Genomic DNA, 24,755 nt, shown 5'->3' with positions numbered 1-24,755 from the left:
AACGCCCAACCGAAGCAGAGGGCATCACCCATATGTGATGGGATCACCCGGACGGTTTCCGGGCAGCGCCCATGGGTGATCCCATCATCAGGGCATGTGGTCATGCCCACACCTGCCCAAAAAGGCAAGGTAGCACCCCCCGCAGGTGGCTACACCCAGCGTGCTTCCCGACAGGGCATGTGGAGCACCCGCCCACCGTGGGTCCTCCCCTCGGAACCTGCCGGGTACACCAACGTGCCTCTCGGTCAGGCGGATGGGCATGCCCACGTGCCTCCCTAGCACACGCCAACGCGCCTCACGCGTTTGACGCGCCAACACCTATCTAGTTCCCCAGACTCACCATATACCAACCCGCGCTCACATTCTCACCCATTTGACGTGTATTGACGCGTCCGCCTCACTTGCCATACCCTTGTCAACATGCGCTCACGTGCTTACGTGTTCGACGCGTGTTGACGCGCGTCCACCATCCTTGTCAACATGCACGCCACGTGCTCACGCGTTGACGGCGTGTTGACGCGTCGCTCAGTGTATGTATCATCCATTTGACGCGTCGCTCACGCGACATGCGCGATCACGTGGCTCACGGGTTCGACGCGTTACCACGCGCCTTTGACGCGTCACTCGTCGCCCAGCAGGCCATAAGTACAAAAACGAAAGAAGAATCTGCATTTACATAAATACATCATCATCATCTACATCTACATTGTCTACAATGTCCCCTTGTTCCATAACACTGAGAATACCAATCAACGCAGGATCTTCATCCTCGTCCGGGGCCCCATCGTCACTACAGACGTCGGACTCGTCACCATCCTGAGCGCTTCGCCACCTTGGTACCACCCGTGCCACCCTCGCCAGGGACAACTCTGTCGCAGATGGACCCCAAACCGGAACATCGGGGGGGAGACTCACTGCATCCAGAGACTCCTTCCACACAACATGGAGCTCAAGCAGTTTGTCACGTTGACGCTCCAGTTGGTACCGAATGGCGGGGTCTCGAGTCGCCGCTAGTGTCACCCCTACGGCTTCCCACTCAGTCGCCAGATGGACCCGTAGATGTCTGTGTTCACGCTGCAAGCGATGCAGCTCCTCCTGGGCTCGTTCCTTCTGCAGTAACATGCGGATGAGGACACGTAACTCTGCGTTCAACAACGCTTCAGGAACATCAACCCCATCCTCCTCCGTCAAGCCGACGTCGATCCAGATCGTGTCGTCGATGTTGAGGTCGAAGATGTGGTCTTCCTTGATGCGGTGGGGTGTGACGGTCTTCCGGGGCACCTTCTTTTTTGCGACCAACTTCTCAATATGAGCCACCTCCTCGTTATACTGCTTGACCAGCCGCTTGATGGTAGGCTCGCGCTTTTTAATTGCAGCGGAGGCATGTTGGTTTTTCTTGTCAGCTGGGTGATTAATCAGTACAGTATCTTGATTAGATAAGGGATAGACGAACTGCTCGTTGAACGTCTGACCGATCGTTCCAGCTGATCATGCTCCATCTTTTTGGCAGTTATGCGATGCAAAAGACGCCCGGATAGTAGCCAAGGCGAATTTGTGGGTGTAGTAGTCGCGATGCTCCATCGTGGCAAGCGCGGCCAGTTCGGAGGCTCCCAGCTGACGCATTAGTTTGTCGCGTTTGACCTTCTCCCTCTTCAAGGCTGCTTGGGTATCCTCGATCTCATCTTGCAGTTCCTGGCGCTGAGCAAGGGACAAGTCAAGGCGGCCCAACCGGGTTGTTTTTGTAGTGCTTTGTTTGTCCAGTAAGGCTATGGTCCGTTCCGCCACAATAACTTGCTTAATGGCGGTGTCTGCCGCGGTTTTGGACCGCTCTGAGTCCGTAGTCAGGCCCAAACCCTCAATAGACTGTCCACAGGAAACTCACTCGCTAAAGGACGCGTTTGGTACGCGATTTGGGCTTCCCAATGCCTCAAAAGGATTAATGAGACAATGAAAACACCTAGGTTGATTGGGCCATACTATCGCTCGACCAGATTGGCATATGGAATTGAGACAACCGTATTGCTGGCCTCTAGTGCGACCTGGAAGGTCAATTGCGTATAGTCTGGCTGTTGATAAAGACCCGGGTCGGGCCGTGTTGTTCGCCAATGTCGATTCAGGATGGTTCCATAACGGGCCTTGTACCAGTGGTTGCCCGTTATCATGACCTCCATCCCGTTCGTCCAGTCCTCGGAATCGTGTGTCTCCTCTCGAGAAGCCTTGCGCTTACGCTCCACATCAGCCCAGTATTGGTGGTCGGGAGATTGGAGCTGCATTGGAGCGTCCTTCCAATTCTCGAAGACGATGAAGTTCGTTGGGATTCGAAGACCCATGGATCGAAAGTCATCGCAACGTTGTCGCCCCTTAAAATATCCTTCCTTCTTCCTTCGATCCTCGGTGAGAACCTGGCCCAGCTGGAGCTTGAGCTCATCGTGCTCCGGGAGGTCGGGATTGGGTGCGCGATACAGCGGGGGTTGGTCACTTTGCTCAGCAAAGGAGAAGACGCCATCATGAAACTCTCCCTACTAAATGTCAGGTAGGAAAGGAACGAAAAGCATTATACTAACCGGTTGGATGCCCACCCAACCTCCTCGCTGAATGTCGACGATGAAACCAACCAGACCCTTGTATCGACCTCGCACTATTCGAACCACATCCGCCAGCTGGAAATCGAGCATGATGTAGCGCAGGGGCACGTCGATAGCAATAGTCGGGTCGAGTTCTTTGCTTTTGTTTTCCTTGTCTTTCGCCTCGTTGTTCTGGGGCTCGCCTTGACTCTCGTTCAGTTGCGGCGACTTTGTCGGTTGTGGAACGGGCTTCTTTGCGGGCTTCACCTCTTTCTCCAACATGGCGACGGCTACATGGTCGGCGTGAACCTCGCAGACACGGCCAGTGTAACCGGGCATAGAGTTTCCGCCCACAATTTTGACCCTGTCTCCAATATAAACGCGTCGTTGGTAGGCCAGTAAATGTAACCGGAGTTGAGACAAAGGGTAGGCGACAGCAAACTCGAGTGCTGGCGAATCTGGATTGAGCCAGGTCGTTCCATCGTAGTTGGGTAGCAGCAACGCGCTAGGAATAAGCTTGCCCCCGACATTCAAAGACGAGAGTCGGACGATATGACCCGTTACAGCATTACTGCCTCGGGGAACAACAACAACTCTGTCGCCTTCGTGCAGAGCTAGAGTATACGTGTTGATGGGTACATCAAACTCGCGGCCGAGGGATTGGCGAAAGAGGTCCAATTCGGCCTCAGTCGGTATAGCGTTGCGGTCTTGGGAATCCATGGTGAATGGGGTATCCCGGAGTTGGATCCGCTCCAGTCCGCCGAAGCAAGCTGCAATGCCAAATTCTCGATGGCCAATATAGCATATTAGGTTGCGAACCTCGAACTTCGCCCTGAGTCGATCCACAGTTAGAAATCTGTCGAATAACCGAGGTAAAGGACGCTTTCTCTTGGTGTCTTTCTTCGTGAACGGCAATCGAGGCACGACATAGGCGTACTGCTCGCTGTCGCCAGAATCGAATCTTTCGACAAAAGCCAGGTCGCCCTCGTAAAGCTGGTTACCCGTTATACGAATCCATCTCTCACCCGTGGAAAAGGGATCGAGATATTGCGGGTCGTTAGGTGGAACTAGCATCAGCCGTTGAAGGAATGGCGATACTGGAACCGGGTGTAGCAAATTGCGGCCACCCCAGCGATAGGCCTGAGTCCATTTTCGTATTGTCTCCACCAGAGTTTGGATGGGCGCAGGGACAACATACTCCGCGTGTCTCCCCTGGCGATTCGCAAGCCAATCTTCCACCCTTCGGTCGACGCTTCTGGTTTCGACAAAAGCAAGGCCCGAGCCCAGCCCCCATGTACCCGCGCTGACTACTATGTGCGGTTGTACCATGAGATAGAGCACGAGCGGAATTTCGCCTCCGCGTCGGACTCGGATTGCATAGAACGGGGGAGATCCAGGCGGAGGAATGGGGGGTCCGCGAGGGATGGCTTGCTTTTCCCACCAGGGTATGTCGTTGGCGCGTTTCTGGGTACCGCGAAGGATTTGCTCGAAAAGTCTCTCGGTCCGCGCTCTTCTGTCATAGCGGGCCGCAATCTCTTCGGGCGTGGACCCCTCTTCATCGAGATCGTCTTCGTTGTCGTCGACATCCATTGCATCCTCGAGATCGTCTTCGTTCTCGTCAACATTCATGGCTTTGTCGTCTTCCTCATCGTCGTTGATGAAACGATGATCTTCCCATGGTATGTCGCCCAGTAGATCGTCCGTTTCGTCGTCAGTAGCAATAGCCTCAGTATCGAAGAATCTCATTAGCGCTCTGGTGGACTTGCGCTTGGGTCGGTCCTTCTTGCTCTGCGAAAATGGCCTTACGGGCGCCGACGGAGACGGGAGTTCAGCATCGTTTGGAGACGGAGACGGGAGTTCAGCATCGTTTGGAGACGGAGACGGGAGTTCAGCATCAGTGGGAGATGGAGACTTAGATTCAGGATCAGAGTCGTATTCGAATTCGGGTTCGGGTTCCGATGGGGGTTCAGGAAGGAATAAGGGCTCTCTATTGACGACGAGTACGGAAGGGGTGTAGCTAGCACATTCCTCGTCCCAGAGGTTCGTAACCTGGCCATCCTCTACAAAGAGTTCTGAGGCCATTCGCAAGTTTGGGCAAAGGAAGCTGAAAGAAAAATGAGAGCAGGCACGGCGCTGTGGGTTATGACTCACCAGATGCGTGCAGATCCGAGACGGCGACTTGTGTTGGACGAGCTACGTCGTTCTTCGACACCGGCTGAATGTAGAGCGGAGCGTCAGTAACGGACACGAGAAGAACACAAGGACGTACAAGAAAAATGGGGTGGTAAAGAGGGTGACGTGTCAGGGAGACAGAAGAAGTGTAGAGGCTTGCTGTCGATAGAAGTGAGGCGGAGGTCAGCGAAAGAAGCCACGATGTCAGAGAGGAACTCACCAGAACGGGCGGCGAGGACACGCTGCTGGCGGACGTGGTGTTCGCGATAGCGTTGGCGCGGACCAGACTAGAAAAGGTTAGTGGGCGTGGCGGCGGGCGCAGGCGTCGACGCACCCTGCGTGCTGGCGGGACTGTCGGTCGGTCGGTCGCGGGCAGTGCTGGCGTCGGGCGGGAAAAAACGGGGAGGGGGGGCCCAATCGGGAAGGAGCAAAAGGTGGAGAAGGAGAGGTGACGTATTCCCACGCCACCGTCACGGAGGTCGATCGCCTGCGAGGGAGAGTGATTCGGCTTTACGATCGCATTGATCGCCCATCGTAAAGCCGAATCACTCTCCCAGGCGATCGACCTCCGTGACTGGTGGTCACTCCCTCCTTCTCTCGCTTTCCTACCTTCCTATTTGGGACACCCCCCCTCCCACGACTCCCAGCCCACCTCCAACTCTCCCTCGGCTTGTCTCTGGTGCGTCCCGTCCGCCAACCTCGCCCGTCTGACTGACGCGCCTCTTCGCAGCTCACTTTCTCAGCATCCCCGCCGCTAAGCCTGCGGTCAAAGCACCAGCCCATTGTTGCCTTGTCGTGGAGAGACGTAAACAGACAGTAGTCAACTCTTTAACACGCTAGTTTTTGGACGTCTGAGCCACTCCAAGCGCGTCGACGCATTGTCGGGCAGCGCGTTCAGTTTAAAAGCGACCCGTAGTCTTTCCTCTAACTCAGCTATTTCTCCACACCATGCTCCGCCGCTCGAATCGCAACACCGGGCGCGCCAGCGTCCAAGGGGCCGCCCCAGCCTATCCCCGACCCGCCACGCATTAGCCGCAAGCCCAAAAAGAAGCCAGCTGTGCGTCCCGCGTTGACTTCCTCTCCACCATATCAGTCTGATGTAACCCACAGCCCGAAACTCCACCTCGTTCACCATCGCCTGCAGTGACCGAGGTGCCACGAGAGCCCGTCACCCGTGCTGGCGAACGTGCCACCCGATGCAACTGCCCGTGAACCCGCGGCCTCGCCAGCACCGCAAACGGTGCCAGCCGAGCCAGCGGCCCGTGACCCGCTGGCCTCGCCGGCCTCGCCCACTGCTGCATCGCTTCCAGCCGAGCCTGCGGCCCCGTGGCGCGGCCTCCCGCGGTACCCGTCGCGTCGCACCCACCCTCTACTGAACTTGAAAGCGATGGTCAGTTGATCTAATCTTTATACCATGCCTGAATTAATATTTCTTAGCTATTGTCGCCCCTTCAGCGCTCTCCTCGTCGTGCCTCCGGTCCGACCTCCTCTGCTCTTCCTTCTGGCTCGTTGACGACCCCGACAAAACCTCCTGTGCAGGCTCCCGACTACGGTTCTTCGCCGTCCCCTTTGCAAGAGCTTGATTTCCCCTCCTCGCCGGTCGCTGGGCCTTCGCACCACAAGTCGCTTCCCCCCCTCCTCGCCAATCGCTGGGCCTTCGCGTCTCCGCTCCTCGCCAATCGCTGGTCCTTCGCACCGCAAGTCCAACCCCTTCCTCGTTGACGCCAACGAGTCCGACTCGGACGACGACGCGCCATCTAAACGCGCTAAACGTGTCAAGACCAAGAGCTACCGCCTGCCCGACACGTACGAGGACGACGATGACAGTGACCGCGACGAAGACTTCACCGTGGTGCGCGCTCGTGAAGCCGCTGCCAAGATCCACCGCAACACTTTGGCGAAGCGGGAGGATCGCGTTCCCATCGATGACGACGAGATGGAAGAGCAGGATTACGCGGACTATCTCGAGGACAGTGTGCCCGAGCCCGGCATGCACAAGCCGCGTCGCAAACCACAGCCAGCTGGTGCGCGTCAGCCACGTCCCCAGTCCGCTGCCGCTGCCTCTCCCGTCAGCAAATTCATGCAACACGCTGCCTCGCGCGAGGATGATGAGGAAGATGACGAGGTTACGGACGAGGATACGGGGGACATCGACTCGGACGAGGAGAAAGGTGCCCGCGTCAAGTCCGGTCCCCCGCCTGATGAGGCCGTCGAGGCCGTCAAGCAACTGAGCTCTAAGCTCTTCGAGGAGATCAAGGCCATTGCCAAACAATTCAACTGCAATGTGGCCACCTTGACTCAAAAGGCGGGCATCATGACCAAACTCTCCCGCTCCACCAGCACTTGGAACGCATGGCAGTTTTGGTGTCGTTTGCACTTCCCTGGGTGATAGTGAGTTTTCTTCAGGTTTTGTTCATGGATTGGTAATAACCTGTCATAATAGTGACGGTCAAGGAATGGCAGGTCGCCTGTCGGACTGGATACGACGAGCGAATTGCAACGCTCCCAGAAGACCAACGCAATGACCCTGTCGCGCCGCGACCTTTTTCAAGAACAACTCGACCACTATCTTCAAGTCCTGCTCGAGGACACCGCACACCGCAAAAAAGGCACGCATGCCAACGCAATGATGAAGGCGGTCCGTTCCTTGAACTCGCAGGTTCGACACAGCCGTCCCGGTTCTTTCTATTGGTATTGACTTTCACATAGACAAAGGTTCTTAGCGAAGCCCAAGCTCTCGAGACCGCGGGATTCATGGTGGACATCGGGGGCTACGATTTCCTTGCCCCTCAGCGCCAATATGCCATCTTCGGAGGTGGCAAGCTGTTTACCGCGGCCAAGGAGAATTATGCCGAGGAGCTTAGCAAGATTGCGGCTCAATTAGTTGTCATTCTCAAGTTAGTGCTTCTCCTTTCCTCCTTCGCCTCCACTGACGTTGCCCAGGAGTGCCGAGAATGATCTCGCCCAGGAAGCGAATGCCACCAACGAACCCGGCAACCTTATCATCGTGGACGACCGTCGCAAGGGAGAGTCCACCCGTGACCTCATCCGCCGACAACTAGGAAATTACTCCCTTAACTGTGTTTGTATGTGGTATTTCTTGTTGGATCTTGGCAATTACTGACGGTAAAGCAGATATCGTTCTTCATTATCGCGATCACACGCCACTTAGCGTCCTGCGCGTCAAGTTCAACAAGGCTCAATGGAAGCAATGGGCGGACTTCGCGACAACGAACCACTTGCGCTGGGTCAACTGGCCCGAGTATTGCAAGGGCCTCCTTCCCGGGCCATGGCTTTGAGCCGAACCGAATGCGGAATAAGAAGAAGGGCAAAGGCAAAGCGCCTCAGCATGACGACGACGACGACGACGACGACGACGACGAGGAGCAGGATGATGATGAGACCAATGCCGCTCCCCTTGCCACTGACGATGCTCCGACCATGTCTCTGAAGCGCATTTGGGAAGCAATGCGCCACGCTTACCTCGTCAAAGACGGCTACGAGGAAGATCCTGACCGGGAGCCTATAGAAAGCGCGCCTTACGTGGAATCGTGGACTGAGGGTATGTTTTCCCTTACTTGGCAATTGTACGTGGGCTAATTTTCCTCATTCACAGACGAAAAAAAAATTGGCTGATGCTAGTGATGTCCCCATTGTCGTGTGCTCCGACGGCACAGTTTTGTCTTGCGCTAGGTCATCAAACAAGTACCTGAAGCAACTCGAGGAGGACGAGCGAAAACGCCAGGCGGAGCTCGAAAAGGAAGCGCGCAGGCAAGCCAAAGCCCAGCGCAAACGCAACCCTTCGACAACCACCACCGCGAATAAGTCCGCTCAGGTCAAGTCTTCTGTCGCAGGTGCGGCACCGCCCGGCGCGCAGCGGCACCCGGACCACCGCGCAAGGAGCCGGAGCCAGCAGCATCCGCAGGCCTCAAGCACCGACGCGAGGACACGGAGGAGCGCGCGGACCAAGAGGCGGAAGATCCGACGACAGAGCCTCCGGCCAAGCGCCAGGCCAAGCCCACCCGGCAGACGAGTGATACGGAGGCGGAGTTCACCAAGATTGCGAACCTGCCTTGCCGGTATTACTTGTCGGAGAACCAGATCTCCGGGACCTTTTACGCCAGCGGACTCCAGCCGTACGACATGACCAACGACGACGTGCATCCTCGCCATCGCGTGACACAGTTCCGCATGAACAACGAATGGGTGGCCATGGAGGGGTTCAAGCCTGCGCTAACGCAATCTCAGCGACAGCTTGCCTTGTTTTTGTTGAGGGACATTCCACAGTTATCGTAGTGTATCGTAGTTTGTCATGTATCATATCATGTGTATTTGGACGCGCCTTATTGTATATCTGCACGAGTATTACGTCGAAGAATGCCATTGTTTTCTGTGACCTCATGGTCAGGCGCGCGTTAAGTGACGCGTCAAACGCGTAAGCACGTGAGGGCGCGTGTGTGTACTTTGTTTGTGGAAATAGTTAAGTTTGTGGAAATAGTTAAGTGACGTGTCAAAGCACGTGAGCGCGCAGGCTGACTACGATGATATATACTAAGTGTGTGGAAATAGATAAATTGAGGCCTGTTGGGGGGCGAATGACGCGTCAAACGCGTGAGCACGTGAGCGTGCATGTTGACAAGGATGGTGGACGCGTCGAACACGTAAGCCCGTGAGCACGTGATCGCGCATGTCGCGTGAGCGACGCGTCAAATGGATGATACATACACTGAGCGACGCGTCAACACGCGTCAAACGCGTGAGCACGTGAGCGTGCATGTTGACAAGGATGGTGGACGCGTCAACAACACGCGTCGAACACGTAAGCACGTGAGCGCATGTTGACAAGGGTATGGCAAGTGAGCGACGCGTCAATACGCGTCAAATGGGTGAGAATGTGAGCGCGGGTTGGTATATGGTGAGTCTGGGGAACTAGATAGGTGTTGGCGCGTCAAACGCGTGAGGCGCGTTGGCGTGTGCTAGGGAGGCACGTGGGCATGCCCATCCGCCTGACCGAGAGGCACGTGGGTGTACCCGGCAGGTTCCGAGGGGAGGACCCACGGTGGGCGGGTGCTCCACATGCCCTGTCGGGAAGCACGCTGGGTGTAGCCACCTGCGGGGGGTGCTACCTTGCCTTTTTGGGCAGGTGTGGGCATGACCACATGCCCTGATGATGGGATCACCCATGGGCGCTGCCCGGAAACCGTCCGGGTGATCCCATCACATATGGGTGATGCCCTCTGCTTCGGTTGGGCGTTCCGGGGTGATCCCACATTGATGGGTGGATACACCCGGACCTGTCCCGTCAGGCATGATTGGGTACACCACGGGGGGGTTCAAAGGAGGCGTTCGGGTGTACCCAATCAAGCCTTGGGTGTTGCCCAGGTTGAACATGCCGTCGGCATGGCGCGGCATGTGTGCCGACGCTCGGCATCTGTACCCGGTGTAGTCAGTAGTTTCTGGACCTTCATAGGATACCTTGTTGGCTGCATAGCGTGATATAAGGGCACTGACTGTGGGCAACAAGGGCCTGCAGACCTTTTTTTTTATTATTTGATGCGGTCGACCGGGAGGCAGACTCGGATCCTCTAGCTGTGCCCAGCATAATGCTTTGTTGACCGAATTGGTTCTATTCTCCGGTCCGGTGATGCTATCACTTCAGGTTCGACTCTCCCTTAGGACCTTTTTCTTTTGCCTCCCCTTTCTCCCTCTTTTTACTATTTTTATCCCAAAGAAATATATAAAAATAGAGACCTACCTTTGGTGTTTTTCCTTGCCCTAGATAGCCTCATATACCAGAGAATATCCTTTCACCTGTCTAGACTACTTACTTTATAGACTCAGACTTATTCTCTTCATCCTTTTCTATTATTCTTTTGCATAAATATCTAATATGATATCATGTATAGAAGCCCTGCAAGCCAACCCACATACTTGTAGTTTTTTTCCTTGCCCTAGATACTATTATATAGCAGAGAATATCTTTCTATCTACCTATGCTGGTCACTCTATAGTCATCTAGACCCCCCAGCCCAGAGCCCAGAGCCCTATACCCCCCTATATACCATACCCCCACATACTATTCAAAGTCCTTTTCCCGTCCCCTAATTACCATAATATATTTCCCTAGACTAGTCTGACCATTCACATAATTTTTTTATAATTTTCCCACGAGTATACAGCTTAAAATGAATTTAATACTATTTGCCCAGAATCGGTGAACCACAGGCACCAAACAGCTGGTGTGATGTGACAGGGGGTGGAGACACCCATGGTGATGGAAACAGCCATAGCCTGTGGGTTGAACCCATCCAGGGGAACCTCTTAGGTTAGAAGTCAGGGGGGGGTATTTAACCCTAACAGGTCTAGGGGGGGGGTAGCCTGAGGTGAGTATCAAGTCCTGTTTCCCAAGGTGGGTTACAGCCAGCTGAACGCGTTCGAAGTGTCCGTTGTATCGTAGGACCAGGTCCGCGATTTGGCGAATAGACCCAGCATCATTGGGGGTGCCGTCGACATTGTAGACCGGTATGGGTACTGAGAGATTTCGGACTGGCACGTTGTTTCGGTTGACGTATTCTGTGTCGATAAAGTCCGGTGGCTCCGCAGTCGACCAGACCTGAGAGGGAGAGGCTTGAGCGCGTTCGCAGTGGACTCAAGCTCAAGAGGAAGGTGGAGCGAGTTAACCCCAGGAGCGGCAGAGATGGTATAGCTGCCAGGTAGCTTTTTCTCCCAGGCAAGTCGGCGAATCCGAACGGGGGCTTGGAGGGGGGCAGGGGGCGTCTTTCGTTTCAGGCTCGTTGTAAGGCAAGGGAGTTGATTCATCATACAAACAAGTGAAACGATTTATGGACGCGAACGAGGGCACACCAGTCACTCGTCGCAGGGGACAAAATCCTCTGCCGGAGCCTCCGAATGCGCCTCTGCTAAGGCCGCGGTGTCGGACAACCGCGCAAAGTAGCTCTCCCAGCATCTCATCGCCAAGTTGCTGGATCACCTCGTCGAGGATGTCCATATGGCGAACATCGGCGGGGAGCGGACAGTCCCGAGCCAAGTGATTGGGGTCGCCGCATCTGAAGCAGGCTCGACGAGGGGCCCCCGAGCCCTAGTACGATCCAACTCCATAGGGACGGGAGCCGGAGGTACCGGGACGGGGCGCGGGCCGGTGGCGCAGGTGTGGCCACCGGGCGGATGGGGAACGGAGTTGCCGAACGAGTGATGGGGAAGGCGCCGCGGGAGCTCCCGGCGGTCCGCGGGGTAGCCGTTCCCTTAATGAGCTTCGCCGCACCAGGGCTTCATATTGTCGGAAAGCCCGAGTGCGCCAGCCCAGATAGTCACGGAGGTCTGGGGGTCGTTCGAAGAGGTGATGCCGTTGTTGATCAAGGGGTCAAGTCCGTGGCGGTACTTGGTTACCTTAACCAACGCGTCTTGAAAACCAGCGAGGTCCATCAAGTCCTCGAGTTGTCGGTATATCCGTAGACATCCCGCGTTCCCATGTGATAACCCGCGCTTTCCAACTTAGCGAGCGAGGGTCCTGTTCGTTCTCCTCAACGAACCGAAGGCGAAACCTCGGAGAGGAACTGGCTCCACCGAGGGAAGGGGAAGGGTTTTTGCTCCCATGACGCTCTGCCCATTGCTGAGCAGGTCCCTCCGCCATATAGGACATGGCGTAGCGGACGGCCTTTTCTTCACTCGGCTCTCCGTTAACCACGAAGGCCTCCGGGGCAAGCCGAGCGTAGGTTTTGACCGCGTATAGGAAGGCGGCCCGCGTTTGCGATCTCCGTTAAACGCAAACGGGGGGTTTGGTCGTAAGACCAGTTTTGAGGCGACAGTAATGTCACCAAATAACGCATCCGCATCGGGGGCATTCGGAGATGCCGAAGGCGGTTCGGGAGCTGCCGGAGGTGGTGCGGCAGCAGAAGCCTGGGAAGCAAGGTGGGTGAGGATATTGGTGAGGTTGTCTAGTTTCGCCTCAAGTGCGTCCATGCGCGCGTCAGCGTCCGGAGCAGCTCCGGTAGACATAGCGGGCGTAAAGACGACAAGAGCAGAGGAGGAGGGGTCAAGTGGCAGGGGCGGTGACGAGGGGGGTACGGACTCGTACTCCGAGCCTGAGTCAGCACCAAACCTGGCAATCTTGACCGGTTAATCCCGTAGAGAGTTTCTTCTGCTGTAAGGGCAACCCTGGAGACTCCGACGAAAGCCTAGCAGGGGAGGATCCAAAGAGTGAATAAGACTACGGGAAATACACGGAGGGACCGACCTAGCAGGGGAGGATCCAAAGAGAAGAAACTCTAAGGGTCCGCCTGCTAGGGCGCCAACTATATACTGGTCGTCCGTAACTGCCGACGTAGAGTGCAGAAGGCCTGAGCGGCGTCGCAGGCTCTGTCCCAAGGTGATCGTTGGGAGGGTCTTGACGGATCGGTGATTGTGCGGGCGAAGGAGGCCATGGACGATGGTCGGGGTGGGTCGGAGCGTCCGAGGGGGCGCCGGTCGGATGCGCCTCGGATGCGTTCGGAGGGTCCGAAGGAGGCCGAAGCGGGGGTTCCCCTGACACCGGGAAGTAGAAGCTGAGGTCGACATGTGCCCCTTTTTTAACACCTGCGCAGGTGTGACCGGATACATGATCTTCGCGCTGGAGCCGCAGTTTGGTGTGTCCTCTGCCGCCTGGTGGGAAGTGGTGTTCGAGGACCGTGTCAAGTAATGCTCGCAGGCGCTGGTTCCCCGGCCGCATGCACCAAAGGTTAAGTGTGCAACGCTCAAGAGCGGGTAGCGCGAGCGCACCGAGAAGCCGGTGGCTGCAGATATCGATGGCGTATCTGTCCGTAAAGTCGGTGACGGACAGGAAGCGCAAGCGGGGGAGGACAGTTGTCTCTTCAAAGGCCGGTGGAGCTGGCACTGGCATAAATCGTCTTCCGAGCTTGAGCTTGAGTGTGACGAGGTCAGGGAGAGTGGAAAAGACGTTCAGCAGTGCTTGATCGGCAACGTTTACCGTCAGGTCAAGCATCGCAAGGTTCGCCGACGTGAGCCGGAGGATTTGAGGAACAGAAGTGGAAAGACAGAGCGAGCGCAGTTGTGGATAGAGGCCATTTGCTGGCACAGAAATGTTTTTACTGGCATTATCTGCCACAGCGAAATTGAAGTGGAGGAGACGCGGGAATCCGTTGCTGAGCGCTCGTAGCATGTCCGCGGACGGTTTTAATGGGGACAGGAATATAAGGTCAATCGCGGTGATGCGCTCTCGACATTCCTCCAGCACAACGACGACACGGCTTTCCAAATATATCGAATAGGGGTCATCGCGCCAAAGAATGGCCTCCACGATAAGCGGAGCACCCTGGGCCCGGTGGAGACACTGTTGGGTCCATTTGGCCGTACTGAAGTTAATACGTGACCAGAGCAGTGGTGTTTCGAGCGCCAGCTGACGCCAGGTGACACACACGTGTGTGCACTCAAAATATGAGTACCGCTCGCGGGGAGGTATGGTGATGTACGTGTCTGTGTGTCCATCACCATACGTGTAGAGGAAAATCTGTCTGAGAACATCGGGCGGGAGCACATAGATGTACGGGGTGTTGTCGGTTGTGGGGAGGATTTCGAAGCTTTCAGTTGTCCTCGGTCCCGAGGCTGTAGACTCTGAATCGGAGGCCGCTCTCGATCGTCGCAAGAGCCGTAGACGGAGAACTGTGACACCGAGTGTGATACTCGGCCGGTAGTGGCACAATAGGCAACTCACCGTTTCTTACTGCCTTCAGGCCCTTCATGGTGGTCAAGACGAGGTTACAAGTCTTGAGCCCGTTCTTGACGACGAGCTGACAGCTGACACTCAGTGCTGTAGCATCAGAATTGCGGAAAAAAGATGATTGATCACAGCCGGCGCCGACCGGGAAAGCGACAGGGACTTCCCAATTTGAACCACCTCATAGGCTAGAAGAATCTGTATCCTTTTTAGTTCATAGTATTATCAGGTTGCCTCCGTAACATTGATCCACAGCCCATCCTGCGTTGACATCGTCATATGCAGTTTCGGGCGGAACCGCTCCATGCCCTTCCGGCCAGCACACGACTTCCACACGTCCGGGGGCAGCGCACCGGGCGCAAACGCGCTCTCGTCGAGCGCAACCGCGGCGAACGCCTGCATGAAGCGCACGAGCATGAACGCCATCTCGTTATACGCGAACTGCTGGCCGAGGCAGATCCGCGGGCCCGCATTGAACCTGGGCGGGATGTCAAGGAAGCGGACGGCAAGCAAGGGAAGGCACGCACGGGAGGAACTGGAATGTGTTCTTGAGGATGGTATTCTTCACGCGGTCGTCGAGGAAGCGATCGGGGTCAAACTCCTCAGCTACACACCAATCAGTAGATGCTAAACAAATGGCGGGATGCAGACCGTCGGCTCCCCAGAGGTCCTTGCGACGGTGCATGATAAAGACGGAGTAAGCGAGTCTGAGAAAACAAGTCAGTTGCAAGGCTAGGCGATAGAAGCCCCATACTTTGAGCCAGCCGGAACGTATAGCGGACGCGGGTCAGCTGGGTCCGGCGAGGGCCAGGTCGTTGCCTCGACGTTCTCGCTGGGAAGAGGCGTCAGCTTTCGTTGACCGGGGAGATATAGCTTACCGGATGTTAAATGGGACAGAGGGATACAGGCGCATCGTCTCTGTCAACACGTCAGACTTCGGACACGGGAGTCTGGTCACTGTACCGTTGAGTACCGCCCGGAGGAACTTCATCTCCTTGATGTCCTCGTAGGTGGGCCGACGGGTGGGCCCTACTTGTGCAAGCATTTCCTCCCGCGCACGGCGATAGATGTCGGGGTACATTGTGAAGCTAGATAGATATCAGCTGCGGAAACAGGTATGAGCGAAATACGCACAAGTAGACGCAGACGGTGAGAGTATGCATGGTAGTATCGCGTCCGGCTAGTAAGCGTTAGCGGTGGACAAACTCCCCCAGGGGATTTGTACCTAGCAACATATTCAGCCTAGAAATGAATCAGTTAATGGCCAAAGGTGGGGCAGATGATTGGCGCACATCTCATCCTTCAACACCTGCGGATCTGCCTGCGTTCAATCCATGTTCAGGTTTGCATAACCCAAACTCACCGTCCGTCTGCTCCAACATCTCTGTCAGCAAACTCATCCCATCCCGGTCCTCTTCCGTCTGGTCTTGCACCTTCCCTAACCGTTTTTTCTCCACCGCAGCGGCGATGACTGGGTCCAAGTACTCGCTGATGACCTTCATCGCGGGCTTGGTCTTGTCCCCCATTATTTCGAAAAGGGGCCAAATGCGTCCAAGCACCTCGCGCTCGCTGATGCGGAGCATCGCCTCGGTGAATGCGTCGGTGAAGCGCGTTGCGGCGAGTGCCGTCGGGTCGCTCGGTGGGGGCGGGAGGGAAGAGGCAGGTATGTTGTGTGGGTAGGGGATGTGTGCTTTGAGAGAGTGGATACACGAGTCAAAGAGGAATTCGGAGGCGGAGTCCATCGTGAAGCGGCCAATGAGGTCCTGACGACGTTTATGAGACTGTTGCGAAAGAGGGAGGCATGACGCACCTGGAAATCTACCGAATACCCCTCTCGAGTCCGCCGTTTTAAAAGCGAAACAACATCGTCTGCATGGCGGTCGAAGAGGTCGAAGTGGCTGATGCGGTCGCGGCTGAAGAATGGCTTTGGGAGGGTAAGCTTCACATACGGATACCACGACTCGGAAACCCACCCGAGTTATTTGACGATGGAATTTCCACATATCTCCTGCGTTGCTGCATGAGCCGTGGCATCTAGAATGAGAGAGAGGGGCAACCCACCATCGGAGTTGAAGACACCGGTCTAAGTCAAGGGTCAACTAGGGGCAGACGACGATATCAGAACAACTCACCCCGAGTACGCCACGCATCCCATAGCGGAACCTCTCCCCTTTCCCACATGATCAGTAACCAGTCTCCGGCGGAAGTAGACACCACACCCTTCACGTAGTTGTTAAAGTCGGTCGCAAGAATGAGCTTGATGTGCTCCGGCGCCGTTGTCAAATTCGTCGCCATCCACAACACCCTGAAGTTAACTGTGGGCCCCAGCTCGTCGATGGCCTCGCGTAGGCCGTCCGCTGGTCAAACATCATCAGCCCAGACCATACGCTAACAGCCAAGACGCACCAGGGTAGCCATACTTGCGGTTGTACCGCATCTGCTTCAGGATGTCGATACTCGCTATGGAGCGGCCACGGACGACGGGGATGAGTCGAGCGCCAAGCGCGGTGGCAGCGCGTTGGTTGCGCCAGTCGCGCCGGACAACGAGGAAGGCTACCAGGGCCGGGAGGGTCAGCAGCCCAACACTGAGGCTCAACCATCGCGGGAGGCCGAGGCGCGCCAGGAGGGCACCGGTGAGGAAAGGAAGGGAAAGGATCGGTGAGGAGCGGAGGAGGAACGAGAGACCGGGGGTGAGTGTGAGCATGATGAGAGAGGGAAGGAAGACGGGCCGCCCAGGGGGCGCCCATCCATCGCCATGTGGACAGTGGCATTGTCGATCCCGCTCAGAATTTCACATAGAAAGCCTGCCAGCTTGGCACCCTAGCCTGACCCTAGCTGCTGCTCGACTTCGAACTTGGTCTTTGGAGCGTCCAGTGGCGTCGGTTTCGTCATTGTCGTGGAGGAAGAAAACAGCGAGATCGATGTCACTGTTAGTGATGTCACTGTTAGCAGTCACACGTGTGATGATGTGATCAGGAGTCACGTCCTTTGCTTATACTTATCGATGATCAGGGAGTCACGTACTTATCGGCTGTAAGCCTGTAACCCTAAGTGTAAAAGTCATGGCGTTTTTTACTCTCAATGCGTTCTCTTTCGTTATGACGTCGCGAAAAAAAAATAATCCCCATACCCATTCTTAACATTTCTAATTTAATATTGATTTGCGCTCATGATTTCCGAATTTACACAAACTTGCACTTACTGTATTCAAACCGACCGGTTAGCACATCTTCAGCACCACGATTTCCTGGCCGTGGCTCTGCACAGAGTTTTTGAGTACCTCGTTTTCCTCTTAATATCAACGCAACTGACCTGGCCATCCACCGCAATGATGTTCCGCTCATCCATCAGGAACATCTCGTACTCTTCACCCCCTTCATCGTCCTCTGCGTCCTCTTTTGAAATGACACGCTGTACCTCGCGATACGGCAGGGTCGTTCGGACCGGATGCTGGAACAGCCCCGCGTATTCGTCCATCGCGTTAGGCGAGCTGGGCGGCGAAGAATCTACGTCGGCCGCTGTCTGGCCTTCTTCACTACCTGGGCCATCCACTTTCCCTTCGGAATCCTCCTCATCGTCCTCTTCGACATCGCTCCCCGGCCCCGGGTCGTCCCTCGGCGCAGGCACGCTCACGACAATGGTAATCTGGAGGTTACTCGCGCCACTGTGCAGCACGTCCAGGTCAGCCAGCGGCTCGCGATCACGAGGATCGCGAACAGTAGGCGCGTCGTCCACTTCAAGCACGTGCGGCATGAAGCCTGGATCGTCGGCGCCCCAGAACCGATCTTCCTCAGAGACAGCGGTTCCAGGCGGAACGTGTACATTGAAGTCGAGAAAGCGAAGGCCGCGACAGTCGTGCGCGGGGGTGGGCAAAATGAGGCATTCACCGTGGACGTGGCTATGCAAATGTGAACGGTCATCAATGACCTTGAGGATGAAGACATACCGGGGAGACCAATTGCGCAGTCCGCGCAGCATCCTCGTATGCTGTGGGCCCCACCCTTCCCATTCATGCTCAATAACCTCCCGCTTTTGCCGGTACTCATCCAGCAGTGCCAACACGGTCCGAATATGGAGAAAAAGCCGGACCCAATCGCCCGGCTCGTATCGCATGACGAAGGATATGATTCTGCGATCGTTCGCCTGGTAGTACGGCGCATCGGGCGGCGGATGGGAAATATACGGCCCGGCTTGAATTGTCACCTGCGTCAGCGAGCAGTACACATTCGACAGCAATGGCAAATGCAGTGACGCAAAAAGCTCGACCTTGACCTCCGCAGGCTCGAGGGAGTCAGAAATGAGATACAGTCGCAATGACCCGTTATGAGTATGATCGCCCCTGGTCGTGCAGCCCTTGCCGACGAATAACATCAGCCGCGGGGCGAGCATATAGCAGTCCGACACTTCCCATGGCGCGTATTCAGGGTCGCCGGCGAAGTCCAGCGAGAGTACTTCTTTCCCTTTCTGCCAGTCGAAAAGCAACAGGCGCCAACCAGAATGGAGGTATATCGCCACGACATCGTCCAAAACTTGCATTGTCATGTAGGTGGCGTGGTCCGCAGCGCAGATAAAGTAGATCTCCGGCTGGCTCGCCAAATGATGTGCTACCAGAGGGTCAGACAGCTTGCGCAAGGCCAGTACACCCGTGGCGTCGTCGTTGACCGAGAAGATCGCAAGCAAGTCCTGTCCCGCATCGAGCGCAAAGTCCTGGAAGTTTTCCATCGAAATGCCCAGCTCGCACGTCTTCAACGCGTCGTCAACGTTGCTATCATTCGCTGTGTGGAGCTTGGAGAGGCGCAGAACATTCAGTTTGCCCAACGTTTCCTGCAGCACGAACACTCCGCCGCCAAGCTCGTGCGCGCGACACGCATCTGGTGGCTGCATCTTGACAACGCGTTTCGCGGTCTCTTGCACTTGGCGCCAAGCCTCGCGACGCGCCACCAAATCCGCGAGGCATTCGTTGAGATTGGCGGCCCCAGTATTGCCAGGAAGCAGCCCATCGCGCCACAGCTCAGCGCTGTACTTCAGCTTGGGCGTGTTCTCTGCCAGTTCATTCCAGAGGCGCGATACCTACAATCGTTCGCTCAGGGGTTGGCATCACAAGAAGCAGCAGGAAAACACGGACTAGGCGGCAAAGGATGAGTCTTCGAGGATGTAGATGGCCCAGCACCGTCGCCAGGATCTCCACCGGCAGGTCGTGTATTGCAGTCATCGATGATGGGAGGCGAGAGCAAAGAGGGGTGATAGCCGTGACATGACAGTCACAGTGACTCGAGCGGCAATCAACCTCCACGTGGCACCGCGCTTGTCTACAACGTCGATGTCGCCACGGCTGCCCCCCGAACTCGAGCGGACTATCTTCGAAATGGTGGCGTGGCAGTGGCGCGGAAGCATCCCGCCGCTTCTGCGTGTTGCTCGGCGGGTAAAACATTGGTGCGTAGCGACCCCGGGCCCGCGAACGTCATTGGTACCTTGACTGGCCTGACGATCATCGAGGCTGGAGCCCATCCTCTATGAGACCATCTTGGTCACTGAAGATCAAGACAGCGTCGCTGATGTGATCTACTGGCACTCCACACACGAAATAAAGTCGCTCATCGCGCAGCGCGACCCCGCTTCATTCAGCGCTCTGGTTCATAATGTATTCCTGTCGCCCACAATTTCGGAGGACGAGCGCAACCATATATGCGAGTCATTCCCCAACCTCTCCAACCTCTACACAACACTAAAAGCCGCCCTCAATGCCCCACTCCCGCGTCTCTTAAAGTTATATGCACCGCCGCACGTCCTCAGCTTCGACCAATCTACTCTCAGCACGCGGTTTCCCTCTCTGACACACCTGTACCTCTTTTCCCGCAGCATCCCGTTGTACGTATGGGCCGTAGGGCCGCTCAAAAATGTTACTTGGAGTGCGCTCGGACAACTTCCCCGACTATCGCACCTCTTACTGACCTCTTCTCCCGGCACGCCCGCCCTCGACTCAATCCTCGAGTCCTGCCCCTCGCTTATCCTGCTCCTCATCCTCCGGCCCACCTACACCCTGTATCCCAGCCACTGGCACCCGCCCCCGACACCAACATCAACCCACGACGTCCGCCTCGTGGTCGTACCGATCAACACTCGCTATCACGGAGTGACCCACTGGCAGCACGATGCGTTTGCCGTACCTCAATGGCGTGAGAGTCTGTGGAAGAAGGGCGAACGGCTGGCCGAGGCGAGACGCAACGGGACGGTCGATGGTGAGTAATCGGACTAGTTTGACTTGTAATTATATATGCTGACGACTTACTAGCAGAACACTATGAACTGCCGGAAGAGCCGACTTCCCGTGTCGATGCCTTCCCATTGCCGTCGCCGCAGCAGAATTAACCCAACTGAGATTCAAAGCATAAGCACAAGGGCAGATGAGTTCCAACAGCATTGCCCCCCATCGGAGCCCATTCTTTCACAACCTACGAACAAATACTACTCTCTGAGTGCATCATACATATTCCTTCACGGCCTCCTTCACAAACGCGATCATCTCCTCCTCCATCTTGGTATCCGTCGCGCGTTTGTCAGGCTTGCCCACGCTGCCCCACGGAACCAGATACTAGTTCGGGAAACATTAGACTCGGGCAAGGATATTGTTGTAGAACACGAACCTGGCCGGTGATCTGCCCCGGCGTAGCGACCGTCGCGCCCCAAAGCTGAGTTAGGGCGCCAAATCTGCAGAAAAGATAGTTAGAGGGGCAAAACGCAGGGAAATAAGAGCGCACGGAGTAGGATACAGCAGGCCATCGGTCATGGTCCGCAGCCAACCCATATGACTAGCGAATGGTAAATATAGATACGTGAAGAAAGTCAGGACGACGCACCGTTGGAGGTCGCTTTTGATCGAGCCGGGATGCAAGGAGCACGAAACGAGGAAATCCGGGTAGGTCTTAGCGAAGTAATTCGCGATGTAGATGTTCCCGAGTTTGCTCTGTCCGTAGAGACGCCTGGTGGGGTCAACAAACAACACAGTATCCGCGACATGGGAACGCACCATGGGCCCATAAAGCTCCCCTTCGCCTTGATCCACGTGTCGCGCTCTGCGGAGCCTTTCATCGTGGTGAAATCAATGCCGCGGCCAGCAGCGAATGCATGGCCAGCCGACGAGACCTGGAGGGCGCGCGCCGGGACGGTGTCCGTTGCGGCCTTGCGCAGCGCCGGCAGCAGGAGAGTCGTAAAGAGGTAGTGTCCAATGACATTCGTGCCGAATTCTGGTCACTGGTGAGCATACACCCTGATTGAGAGACGGGGACGCACGCATATCATACCCCTGCTTGGTCAATTCGCCCGGCGGGCAGACCATGACCCCCCTATCGTCGTCGTTAGTAAAATTGCCAGAGGCTCCGCGACAACCACGCACGCGTTGTTAATCAGGACATCGAGCTTTTCCTCTTGGGCCAAGAACGCCTCGGCCGCCTTTTTCACGCTGGGCAGGTCTGCGAGGTCGAGCTGGAGGAAAACCGCCTCCTTCCCATTCGTCTCGGCCTTGAGCTGCGCGATGGCGATGGCGGCCTTCTCGGGCGAGCGCGCGGCGAGGTAGACGGTCGCGTTCTTGAGCAACAGCTGCTTCACAGTCTCGTAGCCGATGCCGGTGTTTCCCCCGGTGACGAGGATGACCTGGGACAAGTCAGAGGCAAAGCAAGCCAGCAAGCGGTGAAGACACACCTTTCCGGTTTGGTCGGGAATGTCGCGAGCAGGCTGGAAGCTGGGTGGAGAGAGTCGCGCGAGAACACCGCCCATGGCTTACTAGTCGTCAAGATGGGTGAAAGGAAGATAAAAGAAGCGACGTCTGAGAGCGGCGACGCCTACGTCGCCCCCTCAATGATGATGGGAAGAAAAAACGTGCACATATGCCGTGTATGGCAACAGCCTCTGGACTGTCCGGATTTTTGATGTCCGAGGCTTGATAGCTGATCGGCCATCAATTTGGACCCCAGAAACTAGATCAAATGAGCGCACTTGCCTTTCTGTCTCTCAGTAGACCTCTCTATATACAAACCTGTAAAGCTTTTAGACTGAGAGATTATATATGTCTTGTGGGTGTTGCAGAGTGTGGAAAGGGCAGAGTAATATGAGCAAGAGTTGGCAAGAGCATTGAATTCATCGAGACTGTCTCTCAAACCCTTGCCCTGGTCACGTGACCTTGCCAGCGATGCATAATTTCACTGTCTACTGCACAGGGAGTGGAAGGGAGAGGGTATGGACATATGAGGAGGGTATAAATGAGAGGATAGGAGAGATGTCCAGTGAGGATGATGATAGAGCAGGAGAGGGTGAGTGTAGGGAAGAGATTTGGAGCAGAGTGTGTCGCTACAAACAGAAAGAGCCCATTGGATAACTATGGTAGGAGAAACACCATGCGACCACACACTGGAGGTGGGTCCTCATAGTCTTCTTGGTGTAGCGACCACATACAAAGATGGGTCCTCCACATCAAGGATATGTATAAAAGGCCAGAAAATTATAGAAAAAGGGTACTAAGCGACCACACACAACGGTGGGTCCTCATAGTCTTCTTGGGACAGTGACCACATGCAAAAATGGGTCCTCTGCACCAAGGATATGTAGAAAGGAAGGGAGAAAGGGTAGAAAGTGTTGGAGTGCCTTGTTGATGTGACCGCTCTCACAAGACTTGTCATTAACCATGGATGCAACCACATCCAGCTCTGCTCCCTCTGATGCTCAGAAGGTTTTTGCTTGTAATGGGGCATAGCTTCCACTAATCACAGCTTATCTAGAGGAGAAATAAAGACAATCGTCAAGCATTCAAGCAACGGCAGCGCGAGAAAAACCAACGACAGCAGCTTGAAGCAGAGCGAGCCGCTAAAGAGCTACACGAGAAGGAAGAGAAGTTGAAACAGGAACGAGATGCGATAATAGCTGCAGCTTTGAAGGAGGCAATGGCTGAGGTAGAGAAGATTCGTGAGCAAGCAAATCAGCGCTCGAAAGAGGATCATATCCAGCTGCTCAAACAGGTCTGTGTGTTCAATTTCTCACTGGAGTATCTGAATTCTTTGCCTAATAGGCAATCTCACTTCTTACTGGATTGCCTATGGACGAAATTCATCTTCATTTCCTTTCTGCTGATGAAGAGTTCTTTGCAAAACTAGAGAAGCGTCAGCAGGAGAAAGGAGCACCCTTAGAGCGATGTGATATTGACGAACATGGCCCCGGCTTCGTCTGGATTACAGAGACTGGGCTCCATCTTGGATTCAATATTGACAATCCGACTGAACTTATACTCGCTGTTCGTATAACGTGCGCTCTTCTTTTCTATTTGGTCTCTCAAGCTTACTCTATTGGCTTCTAGTCCATGGACAGATTTTCCTGTCGAAACTCGCCGTCATATTCAAGAGCCTCTCGAAACTCTCATGCGTCTTCCTGAGATTCAATACAAGATTCTCAATAATGCGGTAACTTCTCTTTTGATCTATATACTGATCTTATCGTTTTGAAGGCAGCACATAAGCATGGAGGCACGGACGAAAAAACTGAAGATTTATGGCCACATGTTCGCAGCAGGCTGGCATAACGCACAAGATCCCAAGACAACTCTAGGGTCATATGCTCATCGGAAAATGCTAACTGAAGCAGCAGCTTCTCACGTTGAAGGACTGTGAGTCCTAAAATCATGTGCACAAACATCACTAACGATAAATAGTGCGGAGAAGGTTGTTGACGCATATCCCTTGATTGCAGCACTATACTACCAGCGTCTTTGTATGATCAATCCCGGTGGACTCAATAAGCTTCAAGAATTTGCTGATGCGTACGTTCTCTCATAATTCAATATACATTCTAATGTTCGATTCAGGAATGGAGTACTATCTTTTGCCGATAAACTCGATGGCGAATCTAAGCAACGACCTTTTGCCAACTCTCTGACTCTCACCATCAAGGAATTCGCAAACTACCAACATATGGACAAAGATGCAATCGAGATTGCATTTGGACTGTGGTGGGAAGGTATTGAGCGTATTGTAGATGGGAGGAAGCGGTGGTGTTTCCCAACGGCAGAGGAGGGCGATCACGAGAAGACACAAGGTGGTGAATTTGTTTGGGGCAAGTTCAAGATTGGAGTTGATTTCGCTCGGTATTTTTTTTTTTTGCTTTTGACTGGTTGTACTAATTATGATATAGGGCTAATGGACTTGCTGAGCTATACTGGCGAGGCAAGATTGACCATCATGGAACCCTTCAGAGCAAGGACACCAAAGGCTTCACACGATTTGGTACATCCGTGCAAGTCACAACAA

The 24,755-nt window shown here is 55.1% G+C and overlaps 4 protein-coding genes across 4 annotated transcripts; 1 reads left to right on the top strand and 3 right to left on the bottom strand.

Annotated features, from left to right (window-relative positions):
- Positions 1-14,691: 14,691 nt before the first annotated feature.
- On the bottom strand, positions 14,692-17,170 carry MIND_00576800 (Cytochrome P450 monooxygenase; the record flags this gene model as incomplete). The annotated part of the gene is made up of 16 exons (XM_037362529.1): positions 14,692-14,944; positions 14,994-15,072; positions 15,118-15,173; positions 15,221-15,298; positions 15,345-15,384; positions 15,430-15,554; positions 15,601-15,646; positions 15,692-15,708; positions 15,759-15,783; positions 15,830-16,229; positions 16,277-16,390; positions 16,440-16,474; positions 16,528-16,549; positions 16,599-16,636; positions 16,686-16,823; positions 16,873-17,170. The coding sequence occupies 16 exons, from the start codon at positions 17,168-17,170 to the stop codon at positions 14,692-14,694; spliced, it is 1,764 nt and encodes a 587-aa protein (XP_037220450.1).
- A 516-nt stretch (positions 17,171-17,686) lies between these two features.
- On the bottom strand, positions 17,687-19,678 carry MIND_00576700 (F-box domain-containing protein; the record flags this gene model as incomplete). Its single annotated transcript, XM_037362528.1, has 3 exons — positions 17,687-17,725; positions 17,779-19,536; positions 19,592-19,678. 3 exons carry the CDS (start codon positions 19,676-19,678, stop codon positions 17,687-17,689), a joined length of 1,884 nt encoding a protein of 627 aa, XP_037220449.1.
- A 108-nt stretch (positions 19,679-19,786) lies between these two features.
- MIND_00576600 (uncharacterized protein) lies at positions 19,787-20,835 on the top strand (the record flags this gene model as incomplete). The annotated part of the gene is made up of 3 exons (XM_037362527.1): positions 19,787-19,899; positions 19,963-20,705; positions 20,759-20,835. The coding sequence occupies 3 exons, from the start codon at positions 19,787-19,789 to the stop codon at positions 20,833-20,835; spliced, it is 933 nt and encodes a 310-aa protein (XP_037220448.1).
- Positions 20,836-20,947: 112 nt separating this feature from the next.
- Positions 20,948-22,239, bottom strand: MIND_00576500 (Short-chain dehydrogenase/reductase family protein; the record flags this gene model as incomplete). Its single annotated transcript, XM_037362526.1, has 8 exons — positions 20,948-21,058; positions 21,111-21,174; positions 21,225-21,275; positions 21,324-21,446; positions 21,494-21,710; positions 21,757-21,809; positions 21,860-22,116; positions 22,165-22,239. The coding sequence occupies 8 exons, from the start codon at positions 22,237-22,239 to the stop codon at positions 20,948-20,950; spliced, it is 951 nt and encodes a 316-aa protein (XP_037220447.1).
- Positions 22,240-24,755: the final 2,516 nt, after the last annotated feature.

The sequence above is a fragment of the Mycena indigotica genome, assembly GCF_014461135.1.
Source record: "Mycena indigotica strain 171206Taipei chromosome Unknown Mind.scaff0005, whole genome shotgun sequence".
NCBI classification, from domain to species: Eukaryota; Fungi; Basidiomycota; class Agaricomycetes; order Agaricales; family Mycenaceae; genus Mycena; species Mycena indigotica.
This window is presented reverse-complemented; position numbering and strand designations above follow the sequence as displayed.